Raw genomic sequence first — 25,435 nt, forward strand, 5'->3', positions numbered from 1 at the left:
ACCTGTGCCAATTCCATTCCAGGCATACTCTCCGGGCTCAGACAAATTTCTGGCGCTAGCCGCAGAAGTGGAAGCGCTTGTTCTCAAAGAAGCGATAGAACAGATAGAAGGGGAATTTCCTCCAGGCTTTTTACAATCGCCTTTTTGTAGTTCCCAAGTCATCAGGGGGCTGGAGGCCAGTTTTGGATGTGAGCGCCCTGAACTTGCATGTCCAGATAAAACAAATTTCATATGGAGACCACTCGGTCGGTTCTGGAGTCCATCAGACAGGGGGATTGGATGGTCTCTCTGGACATGCAAGACGCTTATTTTCACATTCCGATACATCGCGAATCTCGGAAGTACCTGAGGTTCATGTTCGAAGGCAAGGTGTTTCAGTTTCGGGCACTTTGCTTCGGACTAGCGACCGCTCCTCAAGTTTTCACCAGGGTTCTATCCCCGATAGGAAGCTGGCTACACATATTAGGAGTAAGAATCTCCTCTATCTGGACGATTGGCTTCTCCGGTCGGAATCAGAGAGGCGGTGCATGAAGGACCTTGGAACAACTCTGGATCTTGCCAGAAAGTTAGGAATTCTGGTCAACAAACAGAAGTCCCAGTTGGTTCCATCTCAGAGCATCCTTTATTTGGGGATGATTCTGAATGCTCAAGTTTTTTGGGTTTTCGGGCTTTTCTGTCCCCGAAGAGGGTTCAACAGGCTGTCTGGAGACAGTTCAGGAGTTCTTGACAAAAAGGTAAGTTCTGCAATCATTGGATGAGCTCCTGGGCAAATTGACGTCAGTGGAGAAATTTGTGACGTTGGGAAGACTGCACATGAGACCTCTGCAGTTTTTTCCTGAGAGCCTCTTGGTGCAGGAAGACACAACCAGACTCGATTACCTTTCCTGTCACAGATCAAATAAAAGAGGACCTAAGGTGGTGGCTCTCTCGAGCAAGGTTGGAAGAAGGGTTAGATTTACGACCCATCCTCGAACCTACAGTTCTTTTCCGACGCATCGGACACAGGTTGGGGTAGCCCTACTGGGAAATCAACGGACTTCAGGAGCTTGGTCGGAGAAGAAGAAGAAGTTCCAATAAATGTAAAGGACCTTTTTAGCAATTTTCTTGGGCTCAGACAGTTTACGGAGCTTAGTAGAAGGTCGAGTAGTGGCAGTGCATTCCGACAACTCCACGGCTTCTCTCGTACGTGCGAAAACAGGGGGGGTTACTCAGTCTTTCTCTCTGTACGAAGTAGCCAAGGATCTCCCTCCTGTGGTCAAACGAAGCGAAGGTTCAGCTAGTCCCGATGATTTGTTCCGGGAAAGATGAACGTCCTGGCGGACGAGTTTAAGTCGTCAACAGCAAGTGTTACCTCTGGAGTGGACTTTGGACAACAAGATTTGTCAGAAACTTTGGCGCCTTTGGGGACGACCGTCAATAGACCTGTTCGCGACATCAAAGGAACAACCGTCTTCCTCTCTTTTGTTCTCCAGTCCCAGATCCTCCTAGCTTGGTCGGTGGACGCAATGCTGTTGGATTGGTCGGTCTGGAAGCTTATGCATTCCCTCCGTTCGGTCTAATAAGAGAGGTGCTGAACAAGTTCATGTCGCACAGCAATGTAACGCTAACGTTAATCGTCTCCCTCCCTTTTGGCCTAGGAAGGAGTGGTTCCCGGACCTTCTCCAGTTGTTAGTAGACTTTCCCCAGACTTCTTCTCCAGAGAAGTGGCTTCTCAAACAACCTCACTTCAAGAGGTTCCACCAAAACTTGTCCGCTCTAGCTCTGACAGGGTTCAGACTGTCCGGAATCTTGTCAGAGCGAAAGGATTTTCAAGAAGAGCTGCAGAAGCTATCGCTCGTTGTAGGAGAGAGTCTTCTAACAAACTCTATCAAGGGAAGTGGAGAATCTTCAGAGAGTGGTGTAGAAGTGTATCTAAAGTCTCTACTTCTGCGACCTCTTTAACAGAAATAGCAGATTTTCTGCTATTTCTTAGGAAACTCTAAGAAACTGGCTCCTTCGACGATCAGAGGATATAGAGCCATGCTCTCTTCGGGTTTTTCGACATCGAGGTTTGGATATTTCCTCCAATTCAGATCTGTCGGACCTCATTAGGTCTTTCGAAACCACTAAGCTCCCGCAAGATACAGTGGCTTGGAACTTAGATGTGGTGCTTAGTTCCTCATGGGGCCACCGTTTGAGCCTTTGAAGTCGGCTTCACTCAGGAACTTTGACTAAGAAGGCACTCTTTCTTATTGCACTAGCTTCTGCTAAGCGTGTCAGCGAATTGCACGCTATAGACAAAAGAGTCGGTTTCTCTCAAGGCAATGCTGTATTTCGGTATCTTTGACCTTTTCTAGCCAAAATGAGAATCCTTCTAATCCTTGGCCGAGGAGTTTTGTGTAAGGAACTTATCTGATTTGGTTGGACATGAGGAGGAAGAAAGGCTCTTATGTCCAGTCAGGGCTATTAAGCAGTATCTGTTTGCCACTAAGGGTATTAGAGGACAATCTTCTAAGCTCTGGACCTCGGTTTCAAAATCCCTCTCGTCCTCTTTCTAAGAATGCTATATCGTTCTTTATTAGAGAGCTTATCAGGGAAGCTCACTCGCAGTCCGAGAACGACAATCTTTCCGTTCTGAGAGTTAAAGCTCACGAGGTTAGAGCAGTGGCAACTTCTTTAGTCATTCAGAAAGAATTTATCTTTAGCTTCGATTCTTCAGAGCACGTTCTGGAGATCGAATTCGGTTTTTTGCGAGTCATTATCTCAAAGAGATAGAAACGGTTTTCGAGAATTGTAAAACGTTAGGTTCCGGTGGCGGTTTCTGGCATGGTGTTGGGAGAAACGGCACAGGGGTCGTCACCTCTATGCTAACTTTTCACCTTGAATAGGTTGTCGAGTTCAAGGAAGCTGGGGGTAACTGAGTACCTGGGATACTCACCAGTCTGTTAGTGGTCAGATTTTACAATGGTTGGGTATATATGTTTTTTAAATCTGGTGTTGGTGACAAATGTTTTGTATGATTGAATTTCTGGTCTTAGCCCAGGGCAAGGGCAATCTTTGTTGTTTCTATCCTCCGTCAGTCAGCCTTGACTCGCTTGAACTACGGAAGGATTCCACTCCTGTTAGAGGCTAACTTTGGTCAAATTCCAATTCCTCTACAATAGTAAGAAGAGCACCGACCAGAGGCAGTAACAGTCTGCTGTAGCTCTCTTACAAGGTAAGGTACAACAGACACCTTGAGTGTTTACTGGTATTGCAATAAATGTAACCATTTAAAAATACTAGTGGTCCACTGAATCCCACCTTCCCATAAATGTGTAATCAGCTCTATAATTGTTCGGTAAGACACTACATAAAAATGAAATTTTCATTATTAAAATGAAGTTTTATTGTATACTTACCGAACAATTATGATTATACCCACCCTCCTCCCCTTAGGTGGACGGACGGGCAGAAAGAATTGGATTCACCTGGGCAGTTGTACCTGGTTCTCCCGCGAGTGGAGGGAGATGACGTCATCACCACCAGTGTTGCGACGCCGACGCGCTAAATTTGAATTTAGTATCCTGCCGCTCGTGGAAATCACGGCTCTATAATTGTTCGGTAAGTATACAATAAAACTTCATTTTAATAATGAAATTTCATTTTTTGATAGAAACTATAATCTAGCGTAGGTTAACCTACAATTTGTCTTCCTCTGCTGTCCCTCAGCATCTTAATAGACTTAAGCCATATGCATGTTTATTCTAGATGCCTTTTATTCTTTTATTGCTACATTTGATAAAACAGATGTAAACTGGTCTTAGGTTTGCCTCTTCTATTTTTTATATTTTTACTTACTCGTGGGAGAAACCCAAGAACACTAGAAATATTTTGTGAAAATGGAAATACTAGTTCACTGTACAACTTACTGCTACCAGGAATGCTACCAGCACTCTTTGTGATGTACAATAATTACTGCCACCTGGACTCTGTGAACAGTTTCAAGTTCCTAATGATAATTTTATATAGTATTCAGCTTTTACTGTGAATATATATATATCTAAGGATGTTTTACCTTTTCTAATTTTAAAAATATACATATCACTACATAGTTATCTTTTATCTTTTTTTATATAAGTGTTTGGTAGCTGAAGGGGGATTTACATTAAAGTTTATTGATTACCAACAGTAAAAGTTGTGAATCATAACAGTCAAGGGTATATAACCTGTAGGGCAGTGGTTGCCAACTGGTATGCTGCCACAACAAAGGGTGCCTCAATATTTTGGGGGAAAAATTTAGTTGAAAAACTATAGAAAATATTTTTTTATCATCCAGTAGTCTCCTTGTCATTCCTCATTACTGTGTGACCCACTGTGTTTTGTTAGCTTCTTTTGGTTGTACAAATGTGTGCATTACTCATATATTTAGTATGCAACTGCTCTAATGGCTGTTACAATCACAGTTTTATTATTTGTTTTACTTTGAATAGTGGAACATCAGTAAAAATGAGCTTTATCAATTTTAATTTATTGAGGGACAAAGTTTGCCATAGAGACACTGAATTTAATTCAGAATATGTATAGTACATACTATCATGATTATCTAACAAGGGTCCTAGGGTCATAAAGGCCTGGCAGGGGAACTACAGTTGTAGGGTTTATAGAGACAAACTTGTAGATACAGCATCATTTTTAATATATTTTATGCTTTAGGGAAAAATGGTAAAACTACGATCGGGAACAAAAACCAAAGAAGGTGGTCAGTTATCCGAAGATATCAGTGACACAGAGATACTCAATGAAGAGGAAAGTAATGGCAGTTCTACACATATCAAGGATGATGCAAAGCGTAAGGTAAGATCTTATGAGTTTATGGAAACCTTATGTGCTGTGTTAATTTTATTCACTTTTTCATATTTAGCATTTTTGGAATTTTGATAAAAACCTTTTTCTGTAGGGAAAGAGGTACTACACATTTCATCTTGCAATTAGCAGGAAGGTAATGACCTTCCTACTGACTATTTAAAACCAGAGAAATCAAGACTTCTGATATTAAATGTAACTTGAGGCTCAAGTTGCTTTAGTCAGAAACATTTTATTGAAACAATTTCACATCAAAAATTCATCTAGACATAACCAGTGGACCAAGGAATGATCGCAATGCTTATTGAGACTAATTTTATTTTGTCTTATGATCATCAGTTTTGCCCTCTGCTGATGGTGAAGATAAAATATTACAAGATGCTCAACATCCCTCATGAAATATTTTGTTCATGAAACTTACCTGTCAGATATATATATAGCTGTATTTTCTGAAGTCCGACAGAAATTCAAAAACTTCCGGCACACACAGTGGTCGGCCAGGTGGTTAGTACCCATTCCCGCCGCTGGGAGGCGGGTATCAGGAACCATTCCCATTTTCTATTCATAATTTTTCTGTCGCCGGTGCTGGAAACACCTGTTTTCAGTACCTCCGTCTTAGGATTTTGGAAACTTCATGGCCGCTAAATATCCTAATTGTCTTTTGATTTATTGACTTGGATTTGTGGCTAGGCATACGCTATCTTAAATTGTTTTGAATATGATTCATTTTTGTATATCTGAATCTAGTTAGGCTAGTTTCAGAGGGTGTTGTCTGCTAAGATAGGGTGTGGCTACCGAAAGCTTCGGTAGTTCCGCACTCGATATGCACGAGGGCTATGTGTCTTGCTTCTTTGTTGAGATTTGTCATGTAAGGAGTGTGAGACTTTGCTAATTCCGTAAGGAAGACGTATGATTCGTATGTACGCATTAATCAGTAAACAAAGTCAGGGTAGGCTAACCTACTGTAGACTTTATTTTTGCCTAACCCTGTAGTATGGCCTACGGGCTATAAATATGTCTCGTGAGGTAATGCCCTTTACGTTATAGATTCCATCTGTATCTTGGAATCTAAGGTGCTCGCTCTCCTATCATTGTGGTGAAGAGTGCTACTTCTGTAGTTGTTACTCCTAACCCTGTAATGTTGCCTTCGGGCCCTCCCTAAACAGTTTCTGTAGAGGGTATTGACCTTTCTCTGATACTCTATCGATTCGTAACTTAGAATCGAAAGTGCTGGCTTTGGAGAGCAAAAGTGAAGTGGCAAAGTGCAGTGACAGTGCCCCTTGTGTAGTGGGAGGGTGCGTCAGATCGGCTTATTTCGCCTCTAGGCCGGGACCTCTGCTGACTCCAGGAACAGGGAGAGAGCATGTCGAAAGCCGAAGGAGGGTTACGAGGAACTCCCACCGATCTGACGTGCCTTCGGCAGACCTGAAGTTACTCCCAGGCTGCCAAAGTGCGCTGCACGAATCCTGAAGGATTGCTTCTCGTCCTCCGAAGCGTCCTCCCTGCGCAGGGTTTTGGAGCTTTCGGAAGGACTCGCGCCCTCTAAATAGAAGCTTTATAGAAGAGGACGTTTCACGTCGTCTCTCTCTCTCTCGTCATGCGTTGCAGTGAGAAGTAAGAAGGCGAACGTCGCCTGAACTCGTGTACGTCTTTCCACCGAGAAAAGGGAAAGCAAAGTCATATTAGCAGGAGACGCTTTTGAGCGCGGACGTCCTAGCTTTGTTGCTGTGAGAATAAGAAGGCGTGCCCTCGCCCCGCGTATTCTCACAGCGATCAACCCTTCACCTGAGACTGCTTCGTGCAGTCGGTTTTCTCTCCGAGATGTCTAATGCTCTTCCCTGAAGGCAGTTTTTCGCTTGCATTGACGCCTGTCAGGAGCGTGACGCTTTTTGCACGTTTTTTTTTTTTGACGCTCGGCTTGGACGGGACGTTCGGATGGACGCCAGGCGTCGCGCGGGTGCACGCCAAGCGCGCACCAGTAGACGCCGAGGCCGAGCGCACGCCAGTGGATACCGAGCGCGAGCGGCGCGCCGATCGTGCTCGCTGCTCGCGAGTGGACGCCGAGCGTGCTCGCTGCTAGCCAGTGGACGCCGACGCGCCTGCTGAACGTTTTCTGTTGAAGTCTTCAAGCTGATTTGGGCCTAAAGATTTTTTACCTAACTTCGGTGATCCCTTCTCATCGCCTGCGAAGAATGTGAAGTAAGCGTGCTTCGGAGGAAGCTAAAGTGAAAAGGCAACTTCGTTTTCGAAACCCAGCAAGACCAACGGGTTTCGTGAATTATAGAGGTCTCTGTCAGTAATATTGCTTTTCGTAAAGTCCAGGATTGGATGGAGTTATGGAAAGCTCAAGGAAAGATCTCTTTTGCTCTACCGCAGTCAAGACTTTGCGGTAAGGCAGCTATGGGTTATGTAAAAGCTCGACGTCCTGCACGTCAGGACTCTCGGCACGTTCAGTAGATTCTTGCAAAGGCACTCATCAAAAGGAGGAAAGCGCAAGACAGGACTTCCTTTGCCATACTGCCAATAAATTTTGATACGGGAGAGGAAGCTGGTTGGAGAGTTTCTTCCTCTTCCCAGGATAATTTTGCAAGCTTTTTAGCCCATCTGAAGGGCTTTTCAGATGATAGATTTGTTAGTTCCTAGTCGGGACTACGCTGCCGAATTGAACATCGTCGTTCTACTGTCGTAAGCCGTCTCTTAACAGGATTCTTGCCCTTCCTCGTTTGAGACGGGAATCGAAAATAAAATGCTCGACTTCCTGGATTACGTTTTTGTCAATTCGAATGAATTTCCCCCATTGACAATATACTATCGTTTTGTCAAGTAAGTGGGTATCCCCTCATTGACAAATTATCTCTTTGTCCCGTAAATGGGTTAGTTCTCATTGACAAACTTCTCATTAACTTTATATTGCGTAAGCGGATAAGCTCTTATTGACAAGATTCGGAAGAGCTCTCATTCATCATTCGCAGACTCGTACAAGAAATAGACTTGTAGACTACGTCAATGAACGATTATGTCCATAACATAACGAAGCTTGAGCTGTCCGCTTCAATTCTCTTGAGTTTTGTTGATGAACTTGCCTGTCAGATATGTATGTAGCTGTATTTCCGAATTCAGCTATAGTATATATGTCTGTCAGGTAAGTATGAAAAAACTTTATTGCAATATAATATCATATTTTGCCTTGCGTTTATTTTACTACTGGTTGGTTCAGTCATATACGCTTGCTGTAGTTACCTCTTCGGATGGCAACCGAGAGGTCTATTGTCTATTAATTTAAGGACATTTAATCGTTACTCCCTGCAGCCTTCCAGGAGTTTCCGATTTATCTTTTACCGTTGTATGGTAGTGTTATGACGACACAAACGCATCTATATATTAGCGTTTTCTGTTTCGCTTAAATATACCAGCTTGAGTCTCTTTATGCTAAAAATTACGGACCTATTTCTTCGTAGAATAGGGTAGCTGGCAACCCAGGCATAAAGTTAAGAGACAACGATCGTAAGCTGCTGCTGTCACTGTCCTCTCCGCCAGTCCAAACGAGGCAGTACCAGCTCGTTCGCTGTCATGCGCTCTAGGTTACGTCTCTCTCTCCTGCGGGATTGACTGACTAACCGTATCTCTGTGCTGGCAGTTACGTCTCTCTCTCTCTCCTGCGGGATTGACTGACTAACTGTATCTCTGCCCTACAATCACGGACTTTAGCCTAAGATTGAGGGGATTTCTTACATGAATGAATAAACATTGCATTCGTTTTGCCTTACTATGTTCTCAGAGATATCTCTTACTCCTTTCGGTGCTCGTTACCGCACGGTATAGGACTACGAGTCTACCGCAACATTTCACTATTATATGCTCTCTGCTTGCTTAGGCAAAGCGCAGCCTTTTTAGGGAAGTAAACATACTGTGTGAGGGAATGGATGAGCTTGCTGGGGACCATTTCCTTCCTAAAGACGTTTTGTTTCCCTGAATAGACTGCAATTCAGACCTCTACAGTTTTTTTCCTACCGGGAAACTGAAATTTTTATTAAAGATCTAGGAATGATTCTGAACATCTCTCGGTGCGTTAAGTATCACTTGAGGTGATAGAAAGAAGGTGCCGGACATCTGGAGAGGGTTTCAGATGTCCTGGATCATAATCTGAAAGAAGTGGAAGCAAATTCTGTCGTCCCTCCAGTCCTGGAAACGAGTTTTTGGAACCAGTGGTCCATATCAACTCTGATCTTCCACAGCTCTCTCATATCTTAGGAAGTATCTTCTCTCGGTCCCTGTTCGGGTTTACGAGAAAGAGCCTATTATAACAACAGCGTAGAATGTAACGATCCTCTAGAGGTTCGTTACAGGATTGCAAAAGTCCGTACGAATCGTCTCGATCGACGGCAGCAACTACTGACTTCCGAGTGGAATCTTTCTTTAGAAGTATGTTGAGAGTTATGGAGACTTTAGGGACGTCCTTTCATACATCTCTTCGCTATGATATTGAACAGGGATGGATGTTTAGTCTCTTTTCCCCTTTTTCAAACGCTTAGGAAATGTAATAAGATGATTTATACCATCACAGGGAGCGACAATGACGCTAATCGCCCCATGTTGGCCTTCAAGATCCTAGATTCACAGAGGTCACGTCCTTCCAAGGACCTTTTCCGAGAGAGTCGGTCTACTTTAACACGAAAGGTACCTATAACCTCTCCGCTCTGAGTCTGACTACGTTCAGACTATCGAGATGTGACAGCATAAGATTGCTGTCTTCCCTTTCCGTTTGAAGAATGGGATAAGCTGGCAGTCACAACTATTAAAGAATACGCAAATATGTTGTTGACGGCCTTTGGGCTCAGAGATTTGCTTCTGTCAAACAACAAAGCCCTTCACAATCTTTGAGTTCTGTGGAATCTCGAAACTCGCTCACCATCTACTTTTTGTCTCACCTGTTTTTCTCCGGAGTCAGACACTCGTGCGAGATCAGGAGACACATAGTAGCCCTGAGTTTCTTGTTGACGAAGTCGGTTTGCGTTTACACACCCCCGATGATCGTTTAACATGAGACCAGGTTGGACTGTCAGGCATTCGTCCTTCGGGACTGAATCGCCTTTTGCTCCTCGCTCCTTTCTCCTGGCACCAGAAGCTCGAGTCATGGAGTGGCTCGGAGTTGATTCGCTAACGACGTTGGGTTTGCGTTCATACCCCAAGGTTTTGCTTAGCTTGAATCGCCCAGGCCAGTCCAGACACTCATCCTTCAGCGAAGAAATAGTGCCTTATGGTCTTCAGGTACAGCCTTGCTGTCCTTGATGCGTCTGACTGGTCAACTGGTCTGGTCACCTGACTTTAGTACAGACTGACTGACTGTGCATGTCCAGATCGAAGCTTTCAATATGGAACTTAGACATAGTCTGAAGTTCTTGATGTCAAAGCATTCGAACATCTCCTACCTGTTAACTTCTTGCACGTGATCAGGAAGGCCTTTTTTCTAACCACCCTAGATACGACAAAGAGGGTTAGTGAGGTTTTCAGCCATCGTCAGAAGTTTTGGCATTAGAGAACACAAGGCGGTGCGTTCTCTAAGCCTTCCGTTGTGGCCTAAGAATGGAAACCCGTCTTGTTCTTGGGCCAGGAGCTTGGAATCAAGGATGGCACAGTTAGTGGGCAGGAGCCAGAGAGAGTCCTGTGCCCTGTCAGGTCTCTCAAGTTTTATCTACATAAAACTCAAGAAAGTCGAAGTCGTACGGACAATCTGCAGTGTTCCGAAAAGACCAGACTTGCCCATATCGAAGAACACCCTGGCTTTATTGTTAAGGAGTTCTTTTCAAAAAAGCTCCTTCATTGTGTTGGCACAAAGATTTGAAATCTTTTGATTTGAATGCTCACGAGGTGAGGGCGCGGCCTCGGAAGCATTTCAACAGAGCATGGCACTCAGCAACATCCTGAGTACCATGTTTTAGCGAAGCAACTCTGTGTTCAATTCACACTCCCTGCGAGATGTGAAGATGGCATATGAGATCTGCTGCTCGCTAGGGCCATACGTGTCTGCAGACACAATCTTGGGGGCAAGTAGTAACCACTCATCCTATCCTGTAGAAAATGGTTAGGAAGAGCTCTTAATTTAGTAGTTGAGTCGCCGACAACGGTGACTTCTTAACTCTTAAGCCTTAGTTAACACACCTTAACTTTGGCTAGGTTGGTCAGGTGGTGATATATATTTTTATATATATATTTATTTTACTTCTTAGCCCTCATGGTATGGTCAATATGGTCTAGTCACGTCGTGGTCTCGCCCCTGTTGACAGATCATCTGGAGTGCACCAGCTATATAGGTCTCTACTTCGCTGGCAACTCGAGTAGCACAAGCAGACTTACGTGGCAATAACCACGAAGCCAGCAATGCTAACAGGTGGAACCAAGATGTAAATCATCTGCATGCATTTGTTTCCCAAAATCCTTCTATTCTGTCCCTTCCCACCTCCAACGGTGGGATTCAGCTATATATATATCTGACAGGTAAGTTTCATGAACAAAATGATATTGTTATGATACAATAAAGTTTGTTCATACTTACCTGGCAGATATATATAATTAAGTACCCACCCACCTCCCCTCAGGGGACAGTGGAAATAAAATTATGAATAGAAAATGGGAATGGTTCCTGATACCCGCCTCCCAGCGGCGGGAATGGGTACTAACCACCTGGCCGACCACTGTGTGTGCCGGAAGTTTTTGAATTTCTGTCGGACTTCAGAAAATACAGCTATATATATATCTGCCAGGTAAGTATGAACAAACTTTATTGTATCATAACAATATCATATTTATGCTAATATTGATGGATCCTAATATTGATGGAAGATGATATTTTAAGCACATGAACAGAGTGTAGAAGAAATCTGAAAATACTCAGAGGATTTAATAAGGACAAGGAAGAAATTTTGAGACTGTAAAAATGCTTTTGAGTTTTTGACTTAAGTTTGAAGATGTCAGGTTTCTATAATATGAGGCAGAGAAATTAACCAATGAGACACTTGATGAAAAAAAACAAAAAACCAAGAGTCCCAGAAAAGGAAAGGTCACTGCAGAACGAGAGATGTATGGATGATGGCAAAGGCTTTGTTAAGGGTAAATAATGTACTAGCTTTATTGGAAGTTGTGGCCATTCCAGATTTTTTTACATTGTTACTGAGGTACAGTGGTACCTCGAGATACGAAATTAATCCATTCCGAGGCGGCCTTCGTATCATGAGCTTTTCGTATCTTGGACCGCATTTTACATGTAAAATGGCTAATCCGTTCCCAGCCCTGCAAAAACACCCCAGTAAATTTCATAATAAAGCTAAATTGACCTATAAACAATGAAATACTACAACAATTTGGACCATCCAATACCTAACTTAATACGTACTGCTAATATACTTGTAAATAAAGTGTATTAGTGTGCATGGTATACAAGAAATACTGTACGTACATATGTACGTATGTAGTAAAATGTGGAAGCTTACCTTTCGAGTGAGGCTATCTCCGAAAGTGGCGACAGAGGAGGAGGACAAACGGCAGATACGTAGTACACTTAAATTTACGAAAAACAAACATTTGTAAGGAAAACATACATAAACTAAACTTTTCGAAACACATTAACAAAACTGTAACACTTAACTTTACAAAAAACTAAAATAATTTTTTTTTTTTATACAAAATTTCAACTTCTTCACCACCTTCAACTTTCTGTTTTTTTAGTAGTATAGTAGTATCACTTGGTTCTTCCTTTTTGCTTACTACTCCTACTAAAGGCCTCTTTAAAAAATAACTATCCAAGGAAACGACTCGGGCAAACGTCATCGAACTGTGCAAGCATACGACCTGTGTAAGCCTTTTCGGGGTGTCTCTTTTCTACGAATGATTGCACCTTATGAAAAGCAGCTAGAGCATCCTTAATTTCTGCCGTTGTCATAGAGTCTTCGTCCTCCTCACCGCTGCGAGAGAACTCCTCTTGAACGAAGTAATGTTGCATGGCCTCCAACTCCTTCAGGACATCCGTCGTAAGCTCCTCTTGGTGCTCCTCGAGAAGGTCATTGATGTCGTCCTCATCGACGACCAGCCCCATGGACTTGCCAAGTGCAACGATCTCGTCAAGATCTGGTTGCAAAACAGTTTCAGGATCGTCAACTGTTTCTGAATCTGCAGCACCAGCTTCGCCCACGTCAAATCCCTCGAAGTCTCGGGCGGATACGGCATCAGGCCAGAGTTTCTCCACGAGGAATTCAAGGTTCACCTCGAAACCTCCTGCCAAGCTTGGTCGATGAGTCGGATGCATATCCCGATATTGAAATACTCCTTCCAAAATTCACGCAAGGTGAGGTTTGTGGTATCGGTGATGTCGAAACATCTCTTGAAAAGATGTTTCATATACAGCTTCTTGAAGTTTGATATCACTTGCTGGTCCATGGGCTGGAGGAGAGGGGTGGTGTTAGGCAGAAGATAAAGAACCTTGATGAAGGAATACTCCGCTAGGATATCTTCCTCGAGGCCAGGAGGGTGAGCAGGGGCATTGTCCAACACCAGCAGGCATTTCAGAGAGAGGCGCATCTCTTCCAAGAATTTCTTCACTGTCAGGCCAAAACACCACTCGGTGAACAAAAGCCTCGTTACCAAGGCTTTCGCATTAGCCCTCCACATCACTGGAAGCTTCTCCTTAAGCATTTTGTGGGCCTTGAAGGCTCGAGGAGTCTCAGAATGATAGACAAGTAGGGGCTTCAGCTTGCAATCCCCACTGGCGTTCGAACAAAGTGCGAGCGTAAGCCTGTCTTTCATAGGCTTATGCCCGGGTAGCTTCTTCTCTTCCTCCGTGATGTACGTCCGACGACGCATTTAAAAAAAAAAAGGCCAGTCTCATCACAGTTGAAGACTTGCTGAGAACTGTAGCCTTCCTTGAACATCATCTCGTCGAACGTCTTTTTAAAGGCTTCAGCCGCTTTCGTGTCCGAGCTGGTCGCCTCCCCATGCCGCACCACCGAATGGATGCCAGTCAGTTTACGGAATTTCTCGAACCACCCATGCGAAGCCTTGAAGTCTGGGGTTGGCGTTGATGTCCCTTCTCCTCCGTCTTCTTCGGCCTGGGCAATCAAATCACCGAAAATAGCGCTGGCCTTGTGGGAGATTGCCGTCTCCGTTATTGCATCGCCAGCGATTTCTTTGTCTTTTATCCAGACAAGAAGAAGCTTTTCCATTTCATCGTGCACGTGGGTCCTCTTGCTGGACAAAATAGTGACACCCTTGGAAGGTGTAGCTGCTTTGATGGCATCCTTCTGCTTAAGGATGGTGCCTATTGTCGACGGGTTTCGGCCGTATTTCTTGGCGATCACACTCAATCGCATACCAGCTTCATACTTCTTGATAATCTCCATCTTCGTTTCCAAAGAGAGCATCCTCTTCTTTCCGGGAATTTCAAGTTTCTTGGAACCCATGACTATGTATATACTGTATGTAATTATGTTATGTAGTACGTATACGTATGTAGTAAAGTTCTCACACAACACGATAAAGTACAGGCAGTCCCCGGGTTACGACGGGGGTTCCGTTCTTAAGACGCGTCATAACCCGAAAATCGTCGTAAGCCGGAACGACGTTGGAAAAATGTCTTAAACTAATAAAAAGTTATAAAAACCTTACTTGTAATCCTTTGGTTACACTACATGTTGTTTCCTGTAGTTTTATGTACAACCTGGAGTTATTTTCATCAAAAAATGCTGGTTCTTGAAGGTAAAAACTATTGTAATCCTCTGGTGACACTACATTCTTGAAGTTTTATGTACAACCTGGAGTGATTTTGCCAAATCTTGAGGGCTACAAGAACAGTTGATTACTATTTACGTATCATATAGACTAATTAAAGTAAACGTATCTTTAAATAGGCTTATATATTAGTATCAACAAAACATTTTCTGGCATGAGTCAGAGGCCGTTTAATGAAACGAACACTTCTCTGTCCTATCTGTTCAGAAAACAACGTTACGTCAATCCCAAGACCATTGTTGCCAAGACCCCTCCTCTTCTCTCTCTCGCTCTCTCTCTCTCTCTCTCTCTCTCTCTCTCTCTCTCTCTCTCTCTCTCTCTCTCTCTCTCTCTGATCAAATTACTGGATACTAATGTCTCTCTATGGATACTTCGATTTTGCCAAATCTTGAGGGCTACAAGAACAGTTGATTACTATTTACGTATCATATAGACTAATTAAAGTAAACGTATCTTTAAATAGGCTTATATTATTAGCATCAACAAAACATTTACTGGCATGAGTCAGAGGCCGTTTAATGAAACGAACACTTCTCTGTCCTGTCTGTTCAGAAAATAAACGTTACGTCAATCCCCAAGACCATTTGCAAATGATCTCATTTGCCAAGACGCCTCTCTCTCTCTCTCTCTCTCTCTCTCTCTCTCTCTCTCTCTCTCTCTCTCTCTCTCTCTCTCTCTCTCTCTCTCTCTCTCTGATCAAATTACTGGATACTAATGTCTCTCTATGGATACTTCGATTTTGCCAAATCTTGAGGGCTACAAGAACAGTTGATTACTATTTACGTATCATATAGACTAATTAAAGTAAACGTATCTTTAAATAGGCTTATATTATTAGCATCAACAAAACATTTACTGGCATGAGTCAGAGGCCGTTTAATGAAACGAACACTTCTCTGTCCTGTCTGTTCAGAAAATAAACGTTACGTCAATCCCCAAGACCATTTGCAAATGATCTCATTTGCCAAGACGCCTCTCTCTCTCTCTCTCTCTCTCTCTCTCTCTCTCTCTCTCTCTCTCTCTCTCTCTCTCTCTCTCTCTCTCTCTCTCTCTCTCTCTGATCAAATTACGTACTGGATAATGTCTCTCTTTGGATACTTGGAATTTGCGTTGTAATCTAACCAGAAACTTCGTTTTGTTATTATTACTGGAAACAAGCAATGATTTTTTTCATTATTTGCGCTTTTGGACTGTTATAAACTTTGCGCATCGCAAGCTAGTATGTATTCATTCGCTCGGAAACTAGTTCCACATATGAGGCGTCACTAAAAAAATTAGAAAAATACGACATAAAGAGTCGAAAATCATCATAACCTCAAAGTTTTTTTTGTAATCTAACCAGAAACTTATTCTTATTAATATATACTGTGCTAAACTATAAAGGATTTTTATCGTATGCGTTTTTTAAAAGCGTCGTTAACTCGGAGCGTCGGAAGACGCCTCTCTCTCTCTCTCTTCTCTCTCTCTCTCTCTCTCTCTCCTCTCTCTCTCTCTCTCTCTCTCTCTCCTCGTGATCAAATTACTGGATAATGTCTCACTTTTGTTACATGAACTTCCCTGCCAGATATATACTTAGCTATAGTCCTCCGACGTTTCCGACAGAATTTCAAATCTCGCGGCACACGCGACAGGTAGGTCAGGTGGTCTACCTTACCCGCCGCTGGGTGGCGGGCGTATGAACCAAATCTATCTCTCCAGCCAGATTTTTTTTCTGTCGCTGAAGCGATAACAATGTTGTCGGTTCATTCCGATATATTCTTCATTTCTCGCTTGCCTGGAGATTGATTTGGACATTTTGGTGACCGTATTCGCTCTATGTTGGCTTGGCATACGCTGATTGTGGGACCGTTATTGACCTTGCGCTGGATTTCCTGTAGAATGTCTGATTTTGATTCTGTTTCCAAAAACTCCGGTTTTGTTTAGAGTATGTGTGACCGCTGGATGTAAGGTGAGGTTACCGAAAGCTGCGGTTGACCTCTTCACACTTTCTGTGTTAAATGTAGGGGGAATGCATGTTCGTTTAGTAACCCGTGTCAAGAGTGTGAGGTTTTGAACGAAGATGAATATAAGGCTCTTTCTTCTTATATTAGGAAACTTGAAAGGGATAGGGTACGTAAAGCTTCTTCAAGGAGTTCGAGGCAGGTCGAGAATGAGTGAGAATGAAACTCATTAATGTAGTTTAGAACCTTCCTCCCAGTCTCAGCTCCTGCTCCCCGCACCGAAGCCGTAGATTCGTCTTCGGAGGCGGCGGCCTCAAAAAGCTTCCTTGTGTTCTAAGGAAGACAAGAATCTTCGTACTGATCAAGGTAAGAGTGTCAGTTGATGATAAGTGCAGTGTACCCAGTGATGGTGGAGGTGCGTCTGACCGGCTCCTTAGTGCCTCCAGGCCTAGACCTCTTCCAGACTCCCAGTTCCAGTGGAGGAGGAAAGTCGAAAGCCGCAGGAGGGCTAGGGAGAGCCCCCACCGGTCAGGCGTCCCCTCGGCAGATCCTGAAGTTCGCTCCCAGGCTGCCTTGGATCGTAAGAAGAAGAAATATTCTTCGCCAGTGTTTTTTGGCGTCATCCTCTTCTCCTTCGCCGAAGCGTTGGTTGGAGCTCTAAGGAGGCGTTCACGCCCGTGAAGAGGGCTGCGGAGGCTCCCTTCAGTACGTTAGCGTCCAGCCCAGAAGACTTTTCTGATGTAGCTTCCTTGCAAGCAAAGAAGCCTAGGAAGATCCGGTGATCGCCCTCCTTCTCCCGCGCCTCGTGCTGAGCTTGCTTCGGAAGAAGATCCTGGGGACTCTCCTTCTCGAGTGCTAGCGGGCCTACAAGCTCAGATCACAGCCTTGGCGGACTCCTTGGCATCGAGATCGCGTAGAAGGAAGGATTTGTCTCTCCCGATCAAGAGATCGAGGCGCGTTTCGTCGGAAGAGCGCTCTCCTTGTAATCGGCGTTCTCCTTCTTTTGAGGATTCTTCTACACATCGTAACATTTCACGAGAGGAACACCACTCCCGCTCGGAGGTTGTCGAGACGCATTCGACGGATAGGCGCTCCTTGGACTATGAAGATATTTCCTCAAATCGGATTCCTTGCCTCGGGTAGACGCTCAGCCCCTTCTGTTTCTCCTTCTTCTAGAGTTCGTGCAAGAAGAGAGAGTTCGCTCAGGTCATAGAAGACTTGGTTCGTCGTCTCCGTCTCATCTTTCTTCTCCTCGTCTTCTCAGAGAACCTAGGGAATGCCCTTCTGAAAGTAGGCGCACTTCTCCTTCCGACTACTGTAGTCGGGCGTCGGATAACGTGACTGGTAGGCGCTCATCGCATGGAGTTCGCTCCTCCCCTGTAAGACATCAGAGTTAGTAGGAGCCCTGCTCCTGGTAAGCGTCATTCGTTTAGTAGCTGTTTCTCCTGGAGAAAGACACCTTGATCCTCGTTTGCTTCGTTCTCCTAGTAGGCGCTCTTCGTTCTCGAGACTCCCACCTACTCCTGATCGGTTCTCCTCTTGCTAGAAGTCAAGAACGCCTCAAAGCGCCCTGATTCTGTTAGGCGCTCGGAGCCTTACAGACGTTCTCCCCTTGGTAAGGACCAAGATCTCGCAGAACGCCCTGTTTCGTTTAAGCGCTCGGAGCGTAGCAGCCGCTCTCCGCTCGTAGGCATCAAGAGCCTCTCAAGCGCCCTGCTCCTGAAAGGCGCCCTATTTTTAGCAACGTTTCGCCGCTTCGGTAGGCGCCAGGATTCCACTAAGCGCCCCTGTGACAGATAGGCGCTCGGCGCCTAGTAGCCGCTCTCCTCACAATCGGCGCCAGGATCTTAGCAGGCGCTCTCCCTTCTCGTAGTTTCCCTAGGGATAGACGTGGTCTTTCTAGAAGAAAGGAGTCCTTCCTCTTTTGCTGTTAAGAGTTTGTCTGCATTTAGGAAGGAATGCGAGGTTAGACAAGAATTTTCGGATAAGCGTCCTTCTTTTACAACTCGTCGTTCTCCTGTACGCCTTTCTACTTTGGAATCTTCTCCTCATTCAAGACGTTTGTCTCCTTTTCATCGCACTGTACCCCAGCTAGGAAATCATCTAAGGATCTCATAAGGATCCTCATCCCCGTTCTCCTCCTCAAGAAGACCAGGAAGCCTCTGAGGAAGAAACTAATACTTCGGCAACAGTTTCTTCGTACAAGAAGCTCACAGAGCTTCTCCTTCAGGAGTTCGGAGAGTCTTTGAGCCCTACTGCTCCTCCTTCTCCACACTCGTTGTTCTCCACAGCGAAAGCAACGAAAGGATCTTCGTGTGTGAGAATGAAACCGACTCTTTCTATGAAGAAAGCGCTCAAGAGTTTCGGTTCATGGATGCGTACTAAAGCGAAGAAGCGGGAAAACAATGTTTGCCTTCCCTCCGTCGAAGCTTTCAGGACGGACAGGATTTTGGTATGAGACAGGAGAACCCTTGGGACTTTTTTTGGGGGCCTTCCGTCTTTCAGCTGACGCAGATTTTTCGGCACTAGTAGACGCCCACTAGAAGATCAGCTTTGAATTCGGCCCAAAACTACTGTGGGCAATGAATGAAATGGATCACATTCTAAAAGGCAATTTTTAGAGTCTTGGAAGTTTCAACTTTCTCGATTGGTCCCTCGGAGTCCTAGCCAAGAAAACTCAAGGACCGGACACGTTTTCTCGGAGGCCGGATTTGAATTGTGTCTTATCCTGTATGGATAAATCGGTGAGAGAGGGTGGGCCAGCGAAATAGCTCACTGTTTGGAGGCAGGGGTGGTCTTGAAGAAAAAAGATCAGTATTTTGCTCATTTTTAACAAACGTCGGTCTCACATGTCTCAGAGATCGTCATTTGTTTTTGCCCCTCTCTCTCTACACAGCTGTTTCCTAAACACCTGTTCTAGACATTTCGAATTGGTCTCTCTCTGCCAAAGCTAACGCAGGACCTTCTAGCGCAGTCTGCTAAGGCGAGTCCGCGGAACCCGGTACCTTCCAGACTAAGACAAAGAAAGCTAAGCCGACCTCTCAGGAACCCTTTCGAGGGCATCTACCTCTAGATCCTCTTCGTTCAGAGGTCGGAAACCAATAGAAGCAGGGAGGACTTTTACGAAGTCAAATCAAACCTCCCAAGTAAGACTCAAGTCCTTCAGACAACTGTAGGCGCCGAGGCTTTTACAGTTTGCAGAAGTCCTGGGCCCAAAAGAGAACGCAGATGCCTGGACCCTGTCATTTTGAGGTAAGGGCTATCTAGAATCCCGTTCTCTTCGAGGCCTCCCTTGACGATACCCCGAGGGAGTTGACGGCCAGATACAGGGACCCCATCATGAATCAAGCCCTCCGACTAGCGGTAGATCAAGATGCTGGAAAATAAGGAGGCGATCGAACTAGTGGCAGATCATCTTTCGGCAGGCTTTTACAACCGCCTGTTCCTAGTGTTCCGAAATCCTCAGGGGGATGGAGACCGGTGTTTGGATGTAAGCGCCCTGACTTCTTCGTCGAAAAGAAGAAGTTCACGATGGAGACCACTGCCTCGGTGTTAGCAGCACTCCAGTCCAGGGGACTGGATGGTGTCCTTGGACTTACAGGAGAAACGCTTTACTTCCAACGTACCAATCCATCCTTCCTCGAGGAAGTTTCTAAGATTCATGATGGGAGGAAGAATCTTCCAATTCAGGGCCCTGTGTTTTGGCCTCTCCACGGCCCCCAAGTATTTACGGCCATCATGATGGAAGTGTGGCACAATGGCTTCACCTATAAGGGGTGAGGATTCGCTCTATCTCGACGATTGGCTTATAAGGGCCAATTCCAGAGATCGTTGTCTGAAGGACTTGAAGAGAAAACCCTGGATTTGACTTATTCCTTAGGACTTCTGGTCCAATCTGCAGAAGTCAAGTTCGATTCCCGCTCAAGAGTGCGTTTATCTGGGGAATCCAGAAGAACTCTCTGAGTTTTCGGGCTTTTCCGTCACGGAGAGGATAGCCCGGGGACTCGAAAAGTAACAACCTTCTTAGGGAAAGAAGTATGCACAGTGTAGGGAGTGGATTGGAGTCTGCTGGGGACGCTCTCCTCACTGGTAGCCAATTGTTTCCCTAGGAAGGTTGCACTGAGACCGCTCCAATTCTTTCTTCATCGGAATTGGAGTCGTCCTTCTCAGATTTGAAGTTCTCCCTGTCAATTACTCTTCAAATCAAGAAGGAGTTAGCATGGTGGGCGGATCCCGACAAGTTCTCGCAGGGACTGCCTCTTCAATCCCAGAACCCAGCCTGGTGTTGTTCTCCGATGCGTCGGAAACAGGTTGGGGGGAACGACTCTGAACCAAGGAGGAAGGTGTCATGGAACCTGGATGGGGGGACCAGTCCTTCCTGGCACATCAACAGGTAAAGAACATGAATAGCCGTGTGGCTTGCTCTGAAGGAGTTTCGAGTCAGATGTGACAGGAGCAGTTGCAAAGGTAAACTGCGGACAAACACCACGGCTCTGGCATACATCAGGAAAACAGGGGGGGGGACGGGGGGGACGCATTCCTTCTCTCTGTACGAAACAGCAAGAGATCTTTTCTTCTGTGGACGAGAAAGAAAGGGGGATAAAACTTCTCACCAGATTCGTACAGGGAGAAAGGAATGTAAGGGCAGATCTCCTCAGCAGGAAAGATCAGGTCCTTCCCACAGAGTGGACTCTGCACCAAGATGTTGCCAGAGCCTTTGGAAGTTGTGGGGCAGGCCTCTCTTAGACCTGTTTGCAACTTCAAAGAACAAAAGACTGGATCTGTATTGCTCTCCATCTCGGATCCAGGAGCAATAGGATAGACGCTCTCCTACTCGATTGGAAAGGACTCGATGTATACGCGTTTCCCCCTTCAAGATTCTGGGGTTGACTTTAAAAAAGTTCGCAGAGTCAGATTCCGCGAGGATGACTTTGATAGCTCCCTTTTGGCCAGCACAAGATTGGTTCACAGAGGTGCTGGAATGGCTTAGTGGATTTTCCAAGATCGCTTCCTCTAAGGAGCGATCTACTCAGACAGCCCCACTTCGACAGGTACCACAAAAACCTCCCGCTCTCAGTCTGACTGGCTTCAGACTGTCCAGAAAAACTGGTTCAGAGCGAAAGGCTTTTCGTCAGCAGCTGCTAATGGCAATCGCTAGAGCGAGGAGGTCTTCCACATTACGAGTGTACCAATCGAAGTGGGATGTCTTCAGAAGATGGTGCAAGAGGAATAAACGTTTCCTCTTCCAGTACCTCTGTGAATCAAATTGCAGGACTTCTTATTATTCTTAAGACAAGAATGTGGTTTTCTTAGTCGTTTCGACGATTTAAAGGCTATCGTAGTATGTTGGCGAATTGTTTCTTCAGGCACAGGGGCCGGCCTCAACTTATCGGAAGAAATGGACCTACAGGACCTTATTAGGTCTTTTAACACAACGAAAATGCAGTATCCTAAGACACCTAGCTGGAATTTGGATGTAGTCCTTTCAATTCCTTGGGTCCTCTAGGTTTGAACCCCCTAATTCAGCCTCATTCAGAGACCTTACCAGGAAGACTCTGGTTTTTGATGGCTCTAGCTTCCGCCAGAAGAGTGAGTGAGCTTCAGGCGATTGATGGTAATGTGGGTTTTAAGGAGGACTCTCTCATTTGCTCTTTCCTTCCTGGTTTTCTTGCAAAGAATGAGAAACCATCAAGTCCATGGCCCAAGAACTTCGAGATTCGTGGGTTATCTTCTTTGGTAGGAGAAGAACCCGAGAGAACTCTTTGCCCAGTGAGAATGGTGAAATACTACCTTAGAAGAAAAGAGCAACTGAAAGCCAACCGAGAGGTCCTGTGGTGTTCAGTAAAAGAGCCTACTCGTCCATTGTCGAAGAACGCATTGTCCTTCTTCTTGAGAAGCCTCATCAAAGAAGCCACACGGATCCTGCAGAGAAGAACTCTTAGGCTTCTTAAAGTGAAAGCACACGAAGTAAGAGCCATAGCAACTTCTCTTGCTTTCAACAAGAATATGTCCGTGCGAAATCTGATGAGACAACATTCTGGAGATGTCAGTCAGTGTTCGCGAACCACTACTTACGTGATGAGAATCACTTACGAAAAAATGCTTCGGCCTTGGGCCCGTACGTATCTGCAGATTCAGTGCTGGGGCAGGGAGCTGGAACTCATCCTGTTTAGTAGTATAAATTTTCCCCTTTTTCCCCTTGTATTTGTTGTTGTTGGTTGCCTTAAAGAGGATGCATGAAGGCTCTCTTTAGGTCGTTAATACTAATCTTTAGTAGTTTGGTTAGGTGGTCTGATGAGTGTGGCTCCTTGCAGTAGTAGTGGTTAGGACCTGTTAAGATAGGGACGAACTCCCTTTAACAGGATCCGACTTGGATTTCTACCACACAAAGGGATCACAATATCCCAGTGGTAAGATACCGAGAGTCTTTCGCATCAGGTCACGTCCTAGCTGTAGCTCTCAGCAACGCAGACTCAGAGATAATATCAATGAAGTCTTCTGCCTGAACAGGTAAGAACCAAGGTTATTTATATCCTACAACATCAGTTGTTTCTTATCTCTCCTTATTACTTTAGCTGTCTCTTACCCTCCACCAAGGGTGCCAATCAGCTAAGTATATATCTGGCAGGGAAGTTCATGTACAAAAATGATATTGTTAAACTACAATAAAGTTTTGTACATACTTACCTGGCAGATATATACGGTCTAATGGCCCACCCAGCCTCCCCTCAGGAGACAGGTGAAAGAGAAAAAATCTGGCTGAGAGATAGATTGGTTCATACGCCGCCACCCAGCGGCGGGTAAGGTAGACCAACCTGACCTACCTGTCGCGTGTGCCGCGAGATTTGAAATTCTGTCGGAACGTCGGAGACTATAGCTAAGTATATATCTGCCAGGTAAGTATGTAACAAAAACTTTATTGTAGTTTAACAATATCATTTTGGATACTTGGAATTTGCGTTGTAATCTAACCAGAAACTTCGTTTTGTTATTATTACTGGAAACAAGCAATGATTTTTTCATTATTTGCGCTTTTGGACTGTTATAAACTTTGCGCATCGCAAGCCAGTATGTATTCATTCGCTCGGAAACTAGTTCCGCATATGAAGCGTCACTAAAAAACATCGAAAAATACGACATAACCTCAAAATTTTTGTTGTAATCTAACCAGAAACTTTTTATTAATATACTGTGCTAAACTATAAAGGATTTTTATCATAGTATGCGTTTTTTAAAAGCGTCGTTAACTCGGAGCGTCGGAAGCGTCAGCGTCCTATCGTCGGAACAAATGTCGTAACCCAGGGCGGATTTTTCAATGAATATTTAAGAAAAAGCGTCGTAACCTCGGAACGTCGTAAGCCGGAGCCGTCGTAACCCGGGGACTGCCTGTACTACAAAGAAATCACTAAGGAATTTACGTTAATAAACGAAATCATTAGAACGAACGAAAACCGCGTGCGTACGATACAGATGATGCCGTGCAGTGGCCGAAGAAGCATGCCGCTACGTAGATGCATGAAGGGAGGGATGCTGACCAATAGGAGAGAAGGATCTCATGGCGGTGACTAGCATCAGGAACCAATGGGAGAGCGGGAGGATGGTGGCGAGTCTACTCAGTTGGCGGCAAGTTGAGCCTTTTGTATCTCGAGGTACCACTGTATATATAATAAATAAAATGCACAGACTTTGTAAAACCACTTTAGGTATTTATTTCAAACTTTTCTTCTTCAAGAAGCTCCCAACCTTGCTCCACTTGCAACTTCATCCTTATTTTTCAGGATAATGTATATAATTTTCTCATGATAAAACCTCAGGAAGTGCTGAAGAAGCTGGTTCCTCTTTGAAGGCATCTGATATTGTGTCCAGCCTGGGGTTAAGGCTTCCCCTAACATCCTTAATTTTTCCCTGGTTGCAGTCAAGCCCAATTTTCTGGGGACTTCCTGAACCATCCCAAAGAGACATGCCTCAAGTTAGTAATTTCCAGGAACTCCCAAAGAAGTGCTCTGTCAGGTTTATCCCTGCTGTGAATTCTCTGAGAAGGTGATAAAGAAGCTAAAACCTTGCAGGACAGAACTGACTGCCAGGCAAAGGATAAAACACCTGAGAAGAGCAGCCATAAGTAAGATAAAATTTCTGTTGGTGCTTACTCAGAAAAATCAGCCAGTGGTTTATTGTATTCCTAACTTGAGCCTTTGCCTATTCACATCCTCAAGAATGCCAAATGTTCTATAGGCCAAAGGTAATCGAATACCAGGTTGGTTCAGCTGGTTTGGGCTCTGCTGCCAAAATCTCACTGACATCTCCTGGCCTTCCAAAGTAAAGGTGCCACAAGCTATATCAAGCCCTATTCAAGGAATCTGTCTCGTGCACAGCCATGGCTACTTTTTAGTTCACCTTCATAAGGTTAACAATAAGTTTTCCTGTTTTTTCTAGTAAAGCTAGTCTTCTTGGCTGGGATTGTGGTAGTCTTGTAGGGTCTTTTGGAATATATCATGACTTTTTTTAAAACTCATAAATTGATATGACTTATGTGATAACTGAAATTAGTGACGTGTAATTTCCGTTTCCAGTTCATTTGACCTATTTCTCTCTCAGAGCTTCTTACAGGCACATGTACCAGTTGCGGTGTGAATGGTAGTGGCATGTACTACTTTATATTATTTTAAAAACATTATTTATGCATATTTTACTTAGTTTTTTAAAAAAAAAGTTAAGGGGTATATGGGAACAGGAAATTCACTGTTAACTGGAGTACTTATGTTTGTGGAATTTTTAAATATTTAAGCAGATAAAACTAGAACACCACTTACTATGCAATTTTTTTAAAAAGTGCATTTACTGCATCATATACTATGTTATTTTTGTCAGATACATAACAAGATTTTTTTGTTTGA

The 25,435-nt window shown here is 44.4% G+C and overlaps 1 protein-coding gene across 1 annotated transcript in view; it reads left to right on the forward strand.

Moving 5' to 3' along the window:
• Positions 1–4,674: 4,674 nt before the first annotated feature.
• LOC135213009 (major facilitator superfamily domain-containing protein 10-like) overlaps positions 4,675–25,435 on the forward strand; it is a 74,833-nt gene continuing 54,072 nt past the window's right edge. Inside the window, exon 1 of the mRNA XM_064246788.1 lies at positions 4,675–4,815. Within this exon, the coding sequence (XP_064102858.1) occupies positions 4,681–4,815 (135 nt within the window). The 5' untranslated portion in view covers positions 4,675–4,680. The remainder of the gene's footprint in view (positions 4,816–25,435) is intronic.

Source organism: Macrobrachium nipponense, chromosome 42, assembly GCF_015104395.2.
Source record: "Macrobrachium nipponense isolate FS-2020 chromosome 42, ASM1510439v2, whole genome shotgun sequence".
In the NCBI taxonomy this organism is placed as follows: Eukaryota; Metazoa; Arthropoda; class Malacostraca; order Decapoda; family Palaemonidae; genus Macrobrachium; species Macrobrachium nipponense.